The sequence below is a fragment of the Anarhichas minor genome, unplaced genomic scaffold (assembly GCF_050575085.1).
Source record: "Anarhichas minor isolate MPS153535 unplaced genomic scaffold, ASM5057508v1 ptg000045l, whole genome shotgun sequence".
NCBI classification, from domain to species: Eukaryota; Metazoa; Chordata; class Actinopteri; order Perciformes; family Anarhichadidae; genus Anarhichas; species Anarhichas minor.
The window spans coordinates 5,396,423-5,415,873 of record NW_027466491.1 but is presented as its reverse complement, the minus strand read 5'-3'; the positions used below and the strand labels follow the sequence as shown (position 1 = coordinate 5,415,873).

At 43.1% G+C, this 19,451-nt stretch overlaps 1 protein-coding gene across 1 annotated transcript in view; it reads right to left on the bottom strand.

The window, feature by feature from the left end:
- iqsec3a (IQ motif and Sec7 domain ArfGEF 3a) overlaps window positions 1–19,451 on the bottom strand; it is a 75,310-nt gene that overhangs the window by 15,200 nt on the left and 40,659 nt on the right. The window contains 3 exon segments of the mRNA XM_076111891.1: window positions 995–1,117; window positions 5,448–5,609; window positions 12,930–14,206. Of these exon segments, the coding sequence (XP_075968006.1) occupies window positions 995–1,117; window positions 5,448–5,609; window positions 12,930–14,206 (1,562 nt within the window).

Below are 19,451 nucleotides of genomic sequence, written 5' to 3'. Positions count from 1 at the left end.
CCCCCCCCCCCCTCTCTCTCTCTCACTCCTGATATCACGCAGAGCCAGCCTGATGTCCAAACCTTACCTGTGCCAACCTCTCTGCCCACAGACAATGCTGGCGTTTCTTCTCCTCATTTGGGCACCTCGACAGCAGTGACAGGTGGTTGTTACTCCAGAGAGGGCCACGGCAAACAGTTAGCATTAACACACAGAGCCACAGCTGCACTGCCAATTGTCTCCCTGCCGCAAATCGTGGATAGAAATGACACGCTCCCTGGCTATAGATGGGGGCTGCATTGTCAACATTATACTGTCGCAGAAAGGGAAAAAAAAGTGTTTGTTGAGATGAGGCTGTGTGACTCGACTGCTGAGATCATACCTGTGTCACCAAGATTCATGCGTATTTATGTTCCCATGTCCAGTCTGTGATTTGTCCATTACTTCTTAGGGGCTTATGTGTGCATGTCCACGCGTCTCTTTTTGTGTGTATGGCTGTGGATTTGTTTCTGATTAAATCTAGTCATACTAGGTTGTTTACATGTTCCCTCTTTGTGTATCTGTCAGGCATACAGCGCTCTTTGATGAAAAAGAGACTGAAGCCTGAGCTCACGTCTCACAAATCACAAATTCACATCTGTACCTCTCCTCGGCACGTCTTCAGAACTTGATGTAGGCATATTTCATGATCAAACAACCTGTGAATTGCATCTTAAAGCCCTGCAAGACGAGTTCGGCCCAGAGGTAACGCTTGGGTGACAGTGTATCATTTCATTTTTTACATCCAAGCTCAAATATCAACACATTTACATTATAGTACAAAGTAAATGACACCAGTAGGACAAATCTATTTCCACCATTTTTAACTGGACAATCAGGGAAAAGGTTTAAGGAACGGTTAGAGTTTAATACAAGAAAAACACACCCAAATTTAGATGTTGGAAATGGCCGCTTATGTGCAGAATACTGAGAGATGAACCCAGACTCTCACTGCAGCTACCGCTTTTATAATTACCTAAAGGCCTCGATAAGGCGTTCCACCTTCTGGGCTTCTCCCTGGACACGAATGTGGGCCTGAAACTTCCTCAGCGCTTCATCCAGCTCCATGCCTGAGAAGTCCATCTCATCCACCACACAACTGTTGAGCACAGGGAGGAATGGATGTAATATGGAGGCAGCGGTGGAAAGGAAGACACAGGGGGGAAAAAAGGAAAACATTAAAATTCAGAGCGATATATCGACATGATGGCAGAGGCTGCCCCTTCACTGGTGGCATTGGTAGATGTGTGGATGTACACCTAAAGATAAAAGTCCACTCATCTGCCCCCCCAGTCACAGCACCACTCTGCTTACTGCAGCTGTTAGCCACGCACCAGGGATTAGACTGGACCCCGGCTATCTTCATCGTGCCACAGCACGCTTACAATCCCTCAGAGCAGAAAATCCTCCCTATTACCTGACAGCCCCGGCTTAATGACTTTAATTAAAAAAGCAAAATATCCTGCCCAATGACTTCAGGTGGATAAATACAACGTGGGCAATTTGGAGGTGAAATGAGGCTTTGAAGTGAAAGGTGACTTTAGGAACGAGTTGGAAGGTTTTAAAGTTTCCCTCGCTTTGATGTGAGGTGTTCTGCCGAGGTACAAAGTGGAATGATAATCAAACTATGAAATTAAAGTCTTTTTCCAACACCCTCATCGCCGGCTTTCATGCGGCACTCCAAACCCATCCACGCTAGCTGAGGATCATCTTTGCCTCGGTTATTATCAGCCCATTGATGGTTCAAAGAAAGATGATGCTGCTGATCTCAAAATTCTTTTTCACAAAAATACAGAATGTAGTGATCATTTCTGTTTGTTGAACTACAGAAAACACACACACACACACACACACACACACACACACACACACACACACACACACACACCACATTAAGATGGATTACTGTGAACAAAGCGAGTTAATGAGGTGGGTACTTGACTGTGACACATGCTGCTCCAGCAGAAAAGAGACAGATAGCTGAGTCTGCACACGACATGAGATCACTGCAAAACTTGCTAACAACAAAAATACCATGAAGTGTATACTATTTCATTTAGTACTTTCACCAACACGAGTATTACAAGAACTACACCTAGCAGTCTTATATATTTCACTCCAGTCACCACTACTGCAACTCCTACACTTCTGCCACCACTAGTACTATTACTACTATTTGACCTACATAGGTCTACCGTTACCACCACAGCTACTATTCTTGCTACTACTTGTCTTATGTTTGCAACTAATATTACCTGAGTCATTCACTTCCCCTTTAAATCAGTTTTCACAACCTTCCCCATTCAGACCACTTTATTTTTATTTTCTCCATCATTTCTTTCCTTCGCGTTCGAAGAACCGAAAAATCAGTGCTCGCGAAGAGACTGCTTCTACACTCTGAGTCTCGGCCGCCCCGGTACCCTCCCGCCTCCAGCTGAAACCAGTCAACATTGCTCTCCTCCATCCATTCCTCCCTCATCCTTCATCCCCTCATCCCTCAGCCCCCATCCTCTTTCCAGACCCTGAATCCAACCCTCCTACATCATCATCGTCATATTTCCATATGTAATACTATTTTAAACGCATATTTGGTGTTTACTCTGTTAGTTAACTGCTATTAGTACAATATACTGGAAGCTGCCACTTCTAACACGTATACTAATACAACTGGCACTTTGATAATAAACTGTGTATTATTTTCCATTAGTAATTGGATTTAGAAAACCTAATCAGCCTAATGCTTTCTAAGGTAAAGCTTATAGTACACACTGCCTCTGACTCGATCAACTCCCTTGACTGCCGAGCCTCTCTCATCGCCCTCTTCATGACTCACTTCCTCGCACCACCACCTCTCTCTCTCCCCTCTTCCCCGGCTGTCACTCCTTGTTTATGTAACGTCAGACGAGATGCTCTCTAGCCTAAGTACATCAGCCCTCTCCTTCCCCCTCCCACCTCCTTCTCATACACACTCAAACATAATAACACACACACACGCACAGCTTAGCTAACACCACAATGTGTGTATACACGTACTGTTATCATCACGCATACACTTTGTGGATCTGTATACTGTACCTGGCGAGGGGATACACATCACATCTGTCTGCATAGCAGGGCTTAAAGTGTGTGTTTACAAAGCTCAATGGCAGGTACACACACACGCACACATAATGCAAATAAAAGGAAACAGCGGACCAGATGGAGCCATATTTTGAGCAGCAAATGAGCAGATGACAGTCTGAAAACAGATTTTGTTTTTCCTGCTAAACAAGTACACTACATTATCGGTAAATGGCTCCTCGGGGGGGGGGGGCCGCATTTCTTGGAACCCAAATCTATAACCACAATTTGGCTTAATTTACTTGAGACGTTTTAACTATTGTTGTTTATGCTCGGAGGAATGTGAAGAGGACGAGGCACAGCTCAATAGGGAGGAGGAGGAGGAAGATTCAGGAATACAGGAGGCAACATGATGGAGACACACATGCATTCACACCCTCCCTACATACACACAAACAGAAGCCACATGCTTTCACACACACACACACACACACACACACACACACACACACACACACACACACACACACACACGCATTCAAGCTCAATAAATCAACATGAGAGATTTTTTCACATTAGACTGCAATCCCTCACCCGCTCTCCTGTGACAACACTTTATGGAAAGTGCTCTCACACACACTTTGCACTCTGCTATCAGGTTCCTCTTCAACGTCACTTCCACTGTAGGTAATATATGTACATCTATATGTCCCAATGTCAGCTGCGCTGAGGTACATCTCCGCTGTTTGAGGCATATCCTGTTAATCCAATGTATTTGGAGCCATGACGGCGTCCATTTAAAGTAATATGGATATTATATGAGGGCAGCCTGGGGTGAACAACTTGGCAGAGTGCTGTGCTGTGGGTATGTCTGCCCTTGCAATGACTAAAAGTGTGTTCTAGGTTTGATAACTTGGGACAAAAGAGAGGATAAAAGAAAGATCTGCGGTACCTCCTCCGGGTTGATATGCAAATTCCCAAGTAATTGCTGAATGAGAGAATGTAATAGAATAAAAAAAGACAATTACTGAGATGAAGTAAGGAAGTTCTTGAAAGATAAAAAAGAGAAAGAACTTCAAAGAAAAGAATGCCCATCAGGTTAATGACCTGGAATGACACTTACAGGGGGGATGTGAGTCATGTGTGTTGCAGTGTCTTCACATGTATGTGATGAGTAATAAAATAAGGAGGCATCTCTAACCCCATTGCTTTAATGTGTATTTTCTTTCCCTTTTATTTTTGTTCTGCTGTAAAGAACACACTGTACTGCATGATAACTAATCATAAAGAGTATTACTCATGTGAACACATTTGTATATACTGTCTTTTTGTGGCTGTGGCGGAGATTTTTCGAGTCTGAGAAAATAAACTTGTTGTCCGAGCTTGACGGTTGAAAAAAATGTTATTAGTTGCATTATGGGGTTTAAGGATCCAGCTATTTTAAGTTTGCCCTATAGGGACTAAGAGTCAGGAAATCTTAATTATCCAAGGATATTTAAAAGGCAAGCTCTGGCCCTCAAGCTTGTAATTTGAGAACCCTGGTAAAACCAACTGAGGTGCATCATGGGAAGTGTAGGATTCAATGCTTTTGGAGCTTGCCCCATATACGAATTAAAAGTCTTTGGGCATCTGCTGTTTCAATTTTTAATCTGTCTCATGTAAGTCTCCCACCTTTTTCAAGGTACAATGTGATATCACTGTTGTGCCCCATTAAAGGCACAGACTTTAAATCATTTGATCTTAACTGGTGGTTTAGATCAAATTTAAAGATGGCACTAGCCAACACCACGGGTAAAAATACCAGGAGCTTAATTTTCCTATGAAATCGTGTGAAATCTCAAAAACAATATATATTCTATCAGATATCAATGTGATAAATGAAATTGAAAAACAAATAAGGGCAGGAAAGGTCTTTTCAGCTTGTTATCCTTCCTCCACAATTCCGTCTCACAAGTCAACCTAGATTTACAACTGGAAGCGATATGAGGGCTTATTTGTTGGATGATGACACATCAATTTCAGCTTGCCTTCAGTTTGTTCACTAAGATGAAATATAATAATCCAATGTCAATGTCTGCAAAAATGACAGCTTTGACAAAAGTGGTTATAATTTAGGTTTTACATTTAGGTTTTTAGGGAATCATCTGACCCCAAAATGGAGTTGGGCTCAGGTATCAACACGACTCCACCACCACTATACAGTATTGTGACTAGTAAAGCTGAGGATTTTCCTTGTGCTAAACTCTCTGCAGTTGACCCCCGACCCCTGATCTCCCAGTAAATGCAGGGATTAGAAAGGAGAATCCTCTTTTTGTGAGGAGCGGTAAATGATCCTAAAACGTGCTCAAGAAATAATGTGTGCTACTCACTCCAGGACATCTCTGTTGAAGGGCTTCTTGCTGTTTCCGAGGAACTCTCCTATCATCTGTCGGCTCAAGCCCTTCCTCTGTAGCAGAAAGTGGGCAACGCCGATGGGAGTATCTGGGATGAAGCCTCGAGAGATCAGGAACTGAAGGCCCTTGTCCGGGTTTCTGAAACAAACAAACCAGAGTCAAGGAAAGGGACTGAATGAGCGGAAGGAGTCTGTCCTAATTATTGGTATTAGTAGTGTGACTGTGACAGATGACAAAGTAGATCCTTTATTTGTTTGTTATTTATTTATTCTAATGAATGCTGAGAGAACATTAAGGACATTTCATAATACATTCTTTTTTAACCTCTCATAGTGGTAATTAGAGTCATGGTCGTAAAATGTCGGGTGCTTACTGTGCATACCTGCGCGGTGTAGGTGAAGACTGCTAAAAGTGATAAAACACACTGGGCACAGCCTCATCTGTATTCATTCCCATGCTGAGTTGCAACATTCATTAACAACTGCTAAACAGCTTGACACTCTGCTAAAATCAGAGGACACTGCCAGAATCATAATGTCTGATCTGGGATGCAGCCTTAAATCCCTGCTCATATGCACACAGGCGTTCCCAGGTACACTGGAATGAAAAGGGTCTAAGATGTGTCAATGTCGGTGACTTTTATTTGGATTTTTCATTACTTTGATGACAAATTGATCACTGTGATAAATGACCTCTGTCGGGCCACTCCAAGCTGATTTTAAAACCGCACCAAAAAATTGATATCATCCATTGACTACCTGGAGAATTGAAAATCAACCTAAAAATGTAATATGGTTTTGAAAACAGTGAACAGTATCATCATAAGCAATAAAACACACTGTTTTGCTGCTTCAGCCTTACTTTTTTCTGGTATGACCTGAGCTTTTGGAGTTCGTTAGTAATGTTTGCAAACTCTAAATAGATATTTTGTGTAACTGACATCAATAAGCCTGGCGCTACTGTTACGCTATATTTAAATCAGAAATTGTCCCTTGTGGCGACATTAGCTGCTGTTTGGCAAAAGGAAAGGTTCACTTTGAAGCAGGACAAGGTAACTTCTGAGTGAAGACATTCTAAAAGTTGTTTTTATTGGTTTTAAAAGTTTTTTTCTTTGAATAATTTATGAAGGAGGGTAAGCTTAATGCACGCAGAAGCTGTTCACCTACATGCGCCTTGTGGGCAGACAAGGTTGTTTCTTCGACTATAGCCAAAACATGCAAAACCGTCGGCAGGATCATTTATATGCAGACATAAGCTAACACAGGTTTTATGTGCGAGTAGTCTACGAGAGCATCTATTTGGCTGGACAACGAGGAGTGCTTCCATGCTCATGCCTTCCGAAAATTGCCGAAACATCTCATTGGTTTCCATGAATCACTGCTTTTGAAAGTCATCTCCTCTCCTATGATCCCATCAGTCGTCTTGCTGATAGTTTTCAGCTGACTGCATGGCAGAAGTTACGTATGAACAAGGGAGTTATATCGTAACTATTTATAACCCTATTAGACACAGAAGAGAATTGCTCCAGGGAGGCTACCGCATCAATGCCACAGCTCTCCCTCTCTCCAGTCTCCATACAGTGTTTAAACCACAGCCTTTACATAACAGAGCAGTGTGTGTGTGTGTACCACAGCTAATGGGTTTATAAGGCGAGGGCGGGACAGAGGGGAGAGGAGAGGGGATAAAGGGCAGGATAGACGGAGGAGGCTGGAGGAAAACCAGACGGAGCAGATGTGTGGGAATAGGAATGTGAGGACAGAGAGGAGGAGGGGGGGGGGGTGCGATGATGAGTGAGGCTGGACTGCCTCAAAGCATCTGCTGCGACAGCCTCTGCACACACTCTGTTTCTGGCTCGCCCTCTCAGCCGAAGGTGATGTCTCGCCAAACGAATTTGGCAGATATCACTCATTTGATGTTTGCCCAACAACAGATGGATCGCACATGGTGATTATTATTCGGATGTGGGGGGTGAGGATAGGGAAGGAAAGGGAGGAGATGATGCCGGATTGATGGATTCTTATAAGTGATGCAGAAAGAGACCGTCCTCATCGGACAATCATTTACATTTGCAATGACATGGATCGCCTTAACAACCTTAACCAAATAGTCTCCTAATGTTCACAAAACCTTCGTCATAGAGGTGGTACATCAGAAAACACTGAAGTAAGGGAGCAACAGTGCAACATGATGAGACACATGCACACGACAGAGGAGTGAATGCAAGAGACACAGGACCCCAGATGTCACGCTAAAGTGACACATCTCAAATAAACTACTCCATTCAAAGACCTCTTCCTTCCTCACACACACTTCTTTTTCTCCATCTTGGACTCCCACCCTCCTCATAAATACAAACTTCCACTTTTATTGGCCCTTTATTTTAGATCTATTTCAGAGGTGCACAGGGGCCGTACCTCAGAGCTGTGTTTTATGGCCTTTACAAGTGCTGAACTGTCAGCACTGTGTGTTGCCCATGCCTCCAGATGCACACATTTCTTGTTTCTAACCAGTGATAGATTGATGGCCCGGTTTGCGCCGCTGTGCATTTTTCGGAGTGGTAATACAATTGTGTGCTGTGACTGTAAATACTTCAAAACTCTGAATCATTACACTGATGGGTACTTGCTCTCTTATGTATGCCCGGAGCCCTGTCGCATCAACCCTGCAGGCTGCACGACACAAACAGCACACCCCTTGAGATAACTCCCTGAATAAACATATTCATCTTAACCCCGATCGTTTCCTTAACACTAACCAACTGCGACAATTTCAAGGGGCATATCCTGTTGTAGGCGTGTCCTGTAAAACTATGCACCTGCAGATAGACCTGCTTGGTTTATCCATTATCAAAGCTAACTTTAACTAACTATTTGAGCTGTTCATTCCTTAGCTTTAGCATGAAGTTGTTGTCCTTGCTAGCCCTGTGTTACCATGGAGGTATGACGGGGAATGGATACATATTTGGAGGCTGACAGACCCAGAAGTTGTAATTCCACGGTTTGGCCGGTACGAAAATTTGCTTCAAGGCCCGGCGCTCTTCCTGGGTGCTTGGTCACGACACATAGCGTTGAAATGTCACAGCTGACTCCGCATATATTTTGATGAAATTGTAATTTTTTTCAAATCAGCTGAGCTACTCGGCAATTTTACCATGTACCACCTGCAGAACAACTGCAGAAGATAAATTAGAAATGTTTTCTCTGTTCATCTGGATTTCAGAGTTTGTAATTATGTGCTGGGTCATTCTGCACCGAGGGCAGAATCTTAATGCAGGCGAGGTAAGTGTATGCACAAACAAACAAGCACAGACCCGCACATAGTTTTCCACAGAGCTCTCTCCTCCAGGCGTCAGGGTATCCCTCTCGAGGAGATGGGAAGACTTCACAGATCTGCTGATCTTAATGAGCCTTCCCTGACATATGCATTCAGATCTGCCTTTCTCTCTCTTTGACTCTCTTCACACGTATCTCTTATGCCACCTTTTATTTAATTCATAAAGCTCTGCTGGTGCTCTACTTTCATGCATGATGGGGAGTCGATGCCATTCCCCCGTGAGCTGCTCTTATGTCAATGCTTTCACTACATGTCTATTATTTCATACATATCCATCCGTACAAAAAGAGCAATATACTCAGGAATATGTCATTTATGGCACACCTCCTCACATCCTCCCCATCTCTGTTGAAGGTTTTCTATCAGCTCCCTTGTGTGATGGCAGTTGTCCTTGACACACACTTCAATGTAGTCATTGTTATTCCATACATTCTCAAGGTGGAAACTTTATCAAGCGCTCTCTCTCTCAACCTTTCACCCCCTCTACCTTTTTGTGTCCCTTTCGGTTCCTCTCTCTTGCTTTTGCACTCCATTTCCATTACCCCCTGTGTCATTTTATTCTTGTGCAGGCTGCTGCACACACACACACACAACTTCAGACTTTTCCTCTCTTTGATTTACTTTCTCCCGTAGGTTTCCTTGACCACCTGCTGCAAGACAAACACACACACACACACACGCACACATTACATTATCTAAATGTGTGCATATGTGTGACCTATAGTGTGTCTGCATGATCAAGCAATGCCCAAGTTTTAGCCCAAAGCAAACACCACTGTTTAAGATGCAAAGGATACAACAGCGCAGGTATTAGAGGGAGGATGTGAACTGGTGGAACTAATAAGCCTCAAGCTTGAATGCCCTCTCTCTCACTCTCTCTCCCTCTCCCTATCTCCATCTCTCTCTCTCTCTCTCCTCTTATTTCTTTAGCACTTCCTTCCTCATTCTGTCTCTCTCTCTCCTTGTAGCCAATTTATTAAAAGTCAGCTTATCTGTCAAGGTGTTTGATTTGGGGAATGAGAAGAAGGGATGGCACATGTCATTTTCTGAAAACTGGGAGTTTTCATTAAACAGTCATTAACAAATATGTACAGTCCTCACTTCCCCTCTAGGGATATGGTTCAGATAAAATCTGAACAAACAAATGAATGCTATAGCCAAACGTGCTGTGCCTCTCCGGCTGCCATTTAGAGTGACACTATCAAAGTGGTCATTAAGGTAGCAGAAAACCCTTATGTCCTTTGTTTCTGCCCGTGTTACTTTAGACACAAGGATATTCTGATATATAAAAAGTATTTTGGAATTTCTGTCGCTTTTTTTCAAATTATGACCTAAACTTAAACCACGGCTGTTTCCGTTGGCAAACCATAACTCTATCCTCTGTCAGTAGTTTTACTGCATTTTGAGAGTGCTGCTGATGTGCACAGGGGAATGAATCTCTAATTATTTATGCAGTTTAGGACATTTCCGAAACAGATGAGTTAATATCTGATGTCATCTGCTTTTAGAAATAATAACATAATAATATAACTTTATTGCGGTTTTTACATAACCCACCTCCCTCCTTGCCATTCATGTTTTTCTTTTATTTTCTGTATTTTGTTTATTTCCCCTGGTGATTATTTCCTCTCCAGTAACTGCACAGCTCGTTCCTGCGCCTCTCGTTTTCGGCGTCACGCTCCAGCATTGAGTCAAAGTTAATCGGCTTTATTGTGCACTTTTATTGCGCTGCAGAGCTTGGCAGTGAGCAAAAAGATAATGGGTGTTCATGAGCTCCAATCTTCTAAATTTGTGTGAGATGGCTTAATTGGGGCAATATCCTAACAAAATCTTGTAGTGGTGTTGCACCCAAGGGAACGCAGTGTCTTTCCTGTTGAAAGCAAGGAGAGCTTCGACAGAAATGGTTGAGGTGGCAGTGACAAAAGAAGCTTGGTTTGAAATGTTAACACATTTTTCATTCCGGTTCCCAAGATGCCGGTTCACACAGTGCTGAAGGAACGTTTAATTACATTCACGACTCGCAGCAGAATGACTAATGAGACTTTTTAGGATTTGTGGTTCGTTGCCATTATTTTTTGGGATCCACCCCTTATGTATTCCGACTAATTGTTACCCAGCAACTCCATCGGTGGTTGGGTTGAAATAGATCCGAGTGAGATCAGTTAATTTATTAGAAAACTGTATGTGGGGTGTTTGGGTCCTTTAGGGTATGCTTTAGGGTGAAGACCTAATAGAGCATATGGTAAATGTCCTCATTTAAAGATTCCTTGCAAGTGTGCTGTTGGCTGCTTCGGACATTGTAAACAGTCATGTGGTTACAAACCTTTCTAAAAGGAAAAAAAATCAGCACCTATCTTCGATTTTGTTCTTTTGTATGATGTAAATGTTAACATAAATTAACATATGCGTTATGTAATATGTATAAAATATATATTTTAGAGCTTCTCTGAATACGTAATGCTTTTTTACATCACGGCACGACAACTAGCTTGGAGTCATAATTCACCGAGCGTTTATTCAACAAAACTGAGCGAGTTTGACACACATCTCAAGGAGTCAGTGTTTCTCTCAACAAATCAACAGATTTAGTCAGCGCTGGCCCCCGTGCACTGTCGTCACCATTGCAACAGTTTTTTTTTTTTAACCTATCTCTCGCTGCCATGTAACCACCTTGCTTCTGTCTGGAGCGCGTCCTGGGGAAGTTCTTATCTGGCTTTGACTTTGTCACTCCTCACTTGGCAGCGGGGGAGAACTGAATTCACAATGGCTCAAAAGCTGCAAACATAAACAAGCTTTCCAAGAGAGAAATGTTTTTCTTCTGCTGACAATTTGTGACGCCACAGTGGAAAATGCAGTGGGAGTCGGGTAGGCCTATTAGTAGGATACAAGAGTTACCTGTATCGCTATGGGTTCCTGGCATCTAAGGCAAACTTTGATCTGTTATTCCCCAATCACATCTAGTTAGTCTTCAATCTAAACTGAAAGCTTCTTCGCTTATGACATTTAAACATCCTGCTTGAAAATACGAACAAGTATGTGAGCTAAGAAGCTGTAAGTATTTATGCATATATTGGTAGAACAAAATAACCAACTTTACGCTACACAGCAATACAAGGACAATGTACCATCAATATTCAACACTTCTTTTTAAGACATTAAAAAAAACAATAAAAAGTTCACTGGAGAAAAAATGTTCAACCAATGGAACCATTTTTAGCTTTAGTAGCTACGTAGCTACAGCTGATATTCTTTCTGCCTTTATCTAAAATCAACGACCAATTGATTCAAACATCACAAATGGACTTGAATCTGCCACTGTCAGCATCCCCTGCATTATGTGCTGGAACAAAAAGCTTGACAGGCAGAGCAACAATATCTATGGGGTGTGTGGATCTTATCCAAATGTCAGTTCCACCATGTCTGGGTTTGTCTGTTTCCTTCATTTCACTCCTGTTCTCTTAAAAATCAGTCCCCACAGCTCCGTGTCTCAATAAGTCATCCCAGTTTTGATTTGTCTTTCTGAGAAGAAAGAAGACACCTCAGATCCAGCTTGGGACTTGGGCTTCATTGTGTTTGTTCTTTCGGCACAATGGGGATCTGTGAGGAAAAGTGCTTTTCTTTGCTCTTTCGAGTCCAGAGAGCCACATCAAACTTCAGGTATACTGAGAGGAGGGGTGGAGGTACAGACTGTTTCATTAATCTCACTGTACAGTATTCTATCTCTTCCGATATATCCTATCATTTTTCTTTCCAATGGTAATCAGAATATATATTTTCATTTAGCCTCTCTGTATACGGACATTTTTATTTAAATTCGAGACCTCACTAGAGGAACAGTCACATTACCAGACTCTGATTAGCTGGTGTTAGTCTTAAACTGGTATGAATACTCCCAAATTATCCCCAAACGCCATAAAATGTCCGGACTGGCTTTGTGTGTGAAAAAAATAAATAAATGACCAGATTTTCTGTCAACTTTAAATCTCTTTGTGATCTCTTTGTGATTTTAGGGCAGTAAATCATGTCTTACCAGATAACATTGATTCAGAGGTGATACCATAAAACCGCAGCCGGATTTTACGTCATCTAAACACAAAAGAACAACAAAATTCAGTGGCTACTCACACATTGAAGAGATTGAGGCCGATGCGGTAGAGGCGCTTTCGCATGACGTCAGTGGACAGCGTGGGTGATTTACAGCTGGCGGGGTTCTCACAGTGGTAGCGTGGCAGGCTGAGGATCATGGCCTGCAGTGCCTCCTTGGACGAGGCTTCAGATGTGGAGCGTGCCTCTGTGGACGTGCTGCTGCTGCTCATCTGCTCTGAGCTGTTATCTGCAGTCTCGGAGCTGCACCTCTTGACTTCCAGGGGCGCTGCCATGGGCGAGCTCCCCAGCAGCGGTGGAAAGACGTGAGAGGGCTTTGTGGGTTGTGGCAGCACCACCACAACTTCCTCCGGGCTTTGAGGAGCAGCCATCTTATCCAGAGGGGTTAGGAGAGGCTGATCCTCCTCCCCCAGCTCTTCTTCACTCGGTGGAGGAGCAGGGAACTCAACATCCTGCTCGCCTTCTTCAAATTCTGATTCTGGGGGCGGCGGGGGCTCTTGTGGGGGCGGTGGTGGATCTATGGGTTCGACTGGGAGCTCTCCAGGGGGAGGAGGGGGTTCTTGTGAGAGGCCATGAGGAATGTAGATCGGAGAGGAGTTTGTCGTTGTGGAAGTAGATGTGACAGTCGTGGAGGGTCCTTCTTGTTGGACGCAGCTGCCGAGGGTGACGGTGGACGATTCCATGACTGAGGATGAAACGCGGAAGTTCTGGCTGTCGAACTGCACCGTCACATCCCGGAACGCCATCATCAGCTTGCTTGCGCTTCTCGACAGGTCGCTTGGGTCCAGTGGGCCTTGATGAAGCGTTGACTCTCCCTCAACACATCCTTCTCCTCCATCTCCTCCTCCTCCTGCTGCTGCTGCTGCCGCTGCAGCACTGAAGGAGTCGGCACCGAACTGATAGGTGCCGCCTTCTTGCAGTGAGCACATGGTCTTCAGGCTCCAGTTGCTGAGTGCATCGTCTATGGACTTTGCCAGCGACTGGACCTGTTCAGTGAATGAGTCTTCCAGGTCGGTCAGGGAGCCACCAACTGTGGCAGGCAGAGATGGCGAGCGCACCAATGGGATGCCTGTCAAGTTGTAGCCTTCTGCCAGGGCCCGTTCAGCAGAGAAACCCTCTGTGTTTTGCACGCGGACCTTGCGCAGGGAGATGCGTCGAGGCAGACGACTCTCCAGTAGCGAATTGCGGATCTTCTCGAAGTTCTTGCTGAGCTGGTACTGGCGGAAGGCAGTCTGGATCTTGCAGGCAGCACGGCGGGAGATTAGGTGGCCACCGTATTTGTGCTCTAACATTTCGATCTAAAAAAAGAGAAGAAAGAAGAGAAAAGGAAAATAATGAATTGCTGGAATTTCTGATAACCTGTAGGGGCAATCTGCAATTATTGAGAAAATCATAACTGTCTCAATAATACATGACAATTATGTCTGTGTATTGATTAGAAATTGCAGAACAACCACAAGATACACAGATATTGGCAAGTCAAAACATTGCCAAGGACTCCCATAATCCCCTTATTCAAGGATGCTTATGTTTATGAAAAGGTCCTTTTTAAAAAAAAAACATTTTTCATTGTTCTCCTGCCTGTCACTGTGGTGCATGGGAGATGAATATGGCATATGAGTTGAATGTCAGTGTGAAAAAACAGAGTGATGAATGGGATATCTGTGGTGGGAAAAGAAAAATAAATGAAAATCCCAGGAGATAAAAAGGGTTGTAAAGTCCAATTTTAGTAAGAAGCAGGCAAAATTAAAATATTAAAATTAAAAATTAAAATAATAATATCCTCACATGGTTCAGTAATTATTTCCAGGCCTTTTGATGTGTTAACTGAACCTACAGTTTGGTCAAAGCCACTGTTTGAAAGAGAGCACAGTAAGTACGGCTGACTCATGGCATTCGGTCAAACTGTTCATCTCCTCGGCAAATAAAACTCAATCTGTGAGAATTCCATAGAGAGGTCCTCCACGCAACATTAAATTGTCTGAAACTGAACAAGCCATTAATCTTGCCTGTGAAAAATTGCTCAAATGCTGTGGGAAATAGATAGAGATGTAATACAGCCATTCTTATCAGGCGGCAGCTCAAACACTGGATGAGACCTCTTTGAGTTTCCCAGAACAATCAGGGTGTGGGTATCTTTGGAAGGGCCCAGAAACTGCTCTTATCTTCTCCAGTAACTCTGAAAATCCTTTTCATTCAGACTAAATCAATGACTATAATTCTGTTTCTGTTCTAACAGTATCAAGGGCACGAGTGTGGAGGAGGATTCAGCTTTGAAATAGTAGCAGTGTCACCTTCTGTCATTTTACAAAAAAAAAAAATTCTATGCTGCAGTGCACATTAAAAATCACATTTAATTCTGGGAAAATAGAAATCCTTGCTGTTCCCTCCCTCAGTGCTTTCTTCAGGAGCTGGTTTTCTTGCATTGGGGTGATGTGTACATGAGGATTAGCGTGGCCCAAGTCAACTATCCCTTCTGTAAATTCAAATGCCATTGAACGAACGGTTACAGCCTCCACGAAGGATCAAAATGTGACTTTCAGCTGCTAATCTCCCTTCGCTTTAGCACTGGACAAAGTCACCCAACCACCTCCCGATAGGCTGTAATGCCTGGAGGGTTTGCAATTTGTGATAAGTGGTTAGTTCAAGATGCAGCCTCTGCCGTTGCCACTGGAGGAAGGGAATCACATACAAAGCTCTTTAGAAAAGTGGAATGACACTGAAAATCCATCTTATCTACTCCATTTATATTTCACTGCAGAGCCTCTGCGAGCAAAGTGAGACGTACTGGGAATATTAAAGGTGCTTTCTGAATAGGACGCATGGTTCGCAGCTCTACTATATCTGCTGATGGCGTCCTTCTCATTCGCTGTCAACTCGTGAAGACTGGTCGAACTCGGCCTGAATATTCATCAGGATTGTTCTGTGACTGTGCTCTGTGCACTCTCTAAATGACAAGGTTAGCCTTATCGCAGTGTGACTGCGCTCCAAAATATACCTTGTGTAGCTTTTTTTTTTTTTTTTTTTTAAAAGACAGGCACAGAGGTAATATGATCTCATTACTTAGAAAGGTGTCCCTCATCTAAACAAATCCTGCAAAGAGTTCCACTGCAGAGGTGCCCTTGGTAGTGAAAAAGGGGCCGTCAGTGCGGCTGCGTTTGATTAAATGTGGCAGGCGAGCTTGTTTGTTTTGCCTTCTGCGTAAGCAGGTTAGGGGACGATGAATAAAGCATTTGGGTCGCGTTGCTTTCTTTCTGTCAGAGTGTGTATCTGATACACTTTGCCACTCGGATTACAGCCAACCAGTACGAGCTGGGACATGATAGATGGAGAGAGGAAGAACACAGTAAAGAAATGGGACAGGATTTCATGCCGGTCTAAGATTGTGTTGGGACTATAGATGTGCTGTTTCTGGTTCAACTTCTTTGTTGAAGGTTTTTTTTTTAACCGTCAGAATGTTTCACCAATTTCTATCATTACTTACAAAATACATCCAATATTCACTCTCTTTTAGCTTCGGTTTTTGGTCTCTACCAACTCCTTAGGGAAATATCTGACACTTTGGCTGCTAAATGCTTCACTATGTCTCCCGGCTAGTCACTAACTGTGTCTGTCTGCCGTCTGGTGCTGAGCAGGTAATGTACTGTGGGATTTTAGAGCTTTTTCTTTTGCTGAAAACTCCAAAGTTGCGAGCCAACAGCTAATCAATGAGCTAAAAATACAAGGGCACGGTCACACATGCTCATACAGTATGAGGCGACGTTCACGCTGAAGGTGGGCGGTGCTTAGTGGGGTCAACCACTCACACTTCTTTGCTATTTGTTAAGGCTACGACTTCGGCAGTCAAAGTTCACCAAAGTTGAACTCCACGTGATGCGAAGATGCAAATTTAGCCGAGCTGCAATTTTGGGTGATCGTACTCTGTATAGGTTCATTGCCTCCCACACTATACATTGTCTTCATGTTGTCATAAATACACTTCTACATACAGAGCTTGACTCAGAGCCTACAGGTGGATGCTGGAGTAGAGGTGGGGCTTCTGTTTGATGATTCGTGTGCTGATATTTATGGCCACAATAATCATGGCATAAAACATGTGCATGCACATCCCTAGCTGCCACTTGACCGCTGTACAGAGAACTACATGTAAAAAAAAGGGCAAGATAAAGAAAGATGGATGATCAGAGCACCAAAGAAACAAGAAAACAAGTGCATTGATGGGAAGGTAAGAAGATATAGAAAGAGGTGATGAGACGGATGGCCGCGCCAAGAGTGGCACTGCTGAAAATACTCCACATTAGCCGACTGTCAGTTCTACCTCTGATCACTTCACTAAGCGCTGATGGAGAGAGATTATTCCGGAGAGGCAGTGCTTCGAGAGCACAGTGATGGCACTGCTCTGTTCCACCAAAGGTCTAAATCAATTTTGACGGGCAGATCAGCACCATGCTGACCTCGTGTTCCCCTTTGAACGAGGGGGGAAAACGGCGGAAAACAAAACCAGTGCAAAGTGGTACGACGCTGCAGTGTGCAATTCCACATGATACTTAGAAATGGCAAGATACTACTGAGAGGAAAAGGTGTAATTCTTTAATAAAGGACGAATAAAGGCGATGGCACATGGAAATATTTGAAATCAAGGACATACGAAAGGAGCAGATCTCTAAAACTTGTGAAGTCAAATAGGCTACACATCAGAGGCTGATTTTCAGATATCATCAGATGGTGATGGTTGTTATCGTGGCTTGAAATATGGGACTTTTTCTGTCTATGTATGAAATATTAATACCCAGCGGCTCTGGAAAAAGGAATCTGTTTTAGTCCGGCAATGTTTGCGCCTTAAATAAAAACGTGTCTCAAAACAAAAGGTCAACCAAAAGTACAATACACAGCATGTTTTTTTTATGATTTCAAGGAGCATATTTGGTCATGTGCCAAGATTGTTTTTCCCTTCCTCCTCTTTTCAAGCCTTACGAGATTACATATCATGTAGAATACTAATTGCCAATTATTTCTAATACTAGCTTGTGGTTTGGTTGTTTGTCTCTGAGGCAAACAGCAACAAATTACTACCAATTGAAGCATTTTGGAAAATATTGTTATTTGCTTTTTAGACATGGAGTTAGATGAGAAGCGCGGTAACGCTCAGCAGGAGTAGTTCCCAGAATGTCACACTATTCCTTTAAAAGAAAAATCAATGCCACAGGAACATGACAACATGGCGGTCCAGTGGGAACAATGCACTGCATTTCCTTTTTTTTTGCCATAATCTTTTAGTCTCTCCTTTACATTTGTGAGAAAAGGGCCGATGTGCGCGAGTAAAACAGCAGCTTATCAGATCTCACATGCTGCAGAAATAAGGGGCAAAATGCAAAGCCACGATTATTAGCCTTCATGCACACTTGTCTTACAGCACAGAAACATCTGCATGATTAATGAGATGATTATATAACAGCAAAACTGGGACACAACTAACGCTGACTGTATTACAAGATGAGGATGACAACAAAGGGCTTGATGTCATCAGAGGATGGTGATCAGTTAAGCTGAGACATCATTGACCAAAGTCAGTTTGTGAAAAAGGTCGGCGGTTACTGAAAGACTAACTCTGACGCAGAAAGAAACGCAGTCTCGTTGGTGCTGCAAAAAACAACATGAGATGATACAGCAGCAACCTAATGAACAATGTCATCACATTTGCGAATCCGTGCCTTATTGCATCAGCAGTTTTAGGACAAGCTGCTTGTTTGACATTTCTTGTCTTCGTGTCGCTTGCGCATTTAAGTGGCATTTACGAGTGCCATCAAATTTAACTTTTCGCAGTTTTGCATGTTTCACTTTATGGAGATAAATGCCTTTTGATTCACGGGTACCTCGATTACTCAAGCAGAGATGAGCAGCAATTACAGAGCAGGAACAGCCGCTTCAAGTCAGGTCTAATCACCTATCGCTTCATCGTTCCGAGAAAACAAAAGGCCGTGCAGTCTGCGAAGATTGAACCTGCATCGCTTTCTTTACCCAAAGCCTTTTCCGTTTGATGAACAACTTTGGAGTAAATTTGTCCGTGCTTTACAAACAGGGAGAAGTGTAGTGTTCCTGAGGCTTTTGCTGGAGAGTTTTAATAGACTCAGAGGCTCGGATGACAGTGCAGATCATCCGAGAAACACTAAAAAAACTATTTAAAAGGAGTTCAGATTATTGTATGTGAGATCACATCATTTCTTGTGAAGATTTTATTTTGTTGACTAACAATTCTGAACTTGTGGTAGTGGTGGGTTTATGTATTTCTATAATTTTAGCAGTGTTATCAATAAAAATAACAATAAAACTTAAAGAAATGCATCTTAATTTAATGAAAAAAAGGCAGGAAAATGTACATGTAAATTCACCAGCAAGCATAACTTGAAATTGAACTAGAGACTTCATCACGAGGTTCCTCCCCTGCAATCAAGGTATCGCCCCTCGCAGATCCAATTACCCTGACATTGATCTGCTGAAGCATCAAGCCCCGGCACCCCCGACTGTACAGACACAAGATCAATC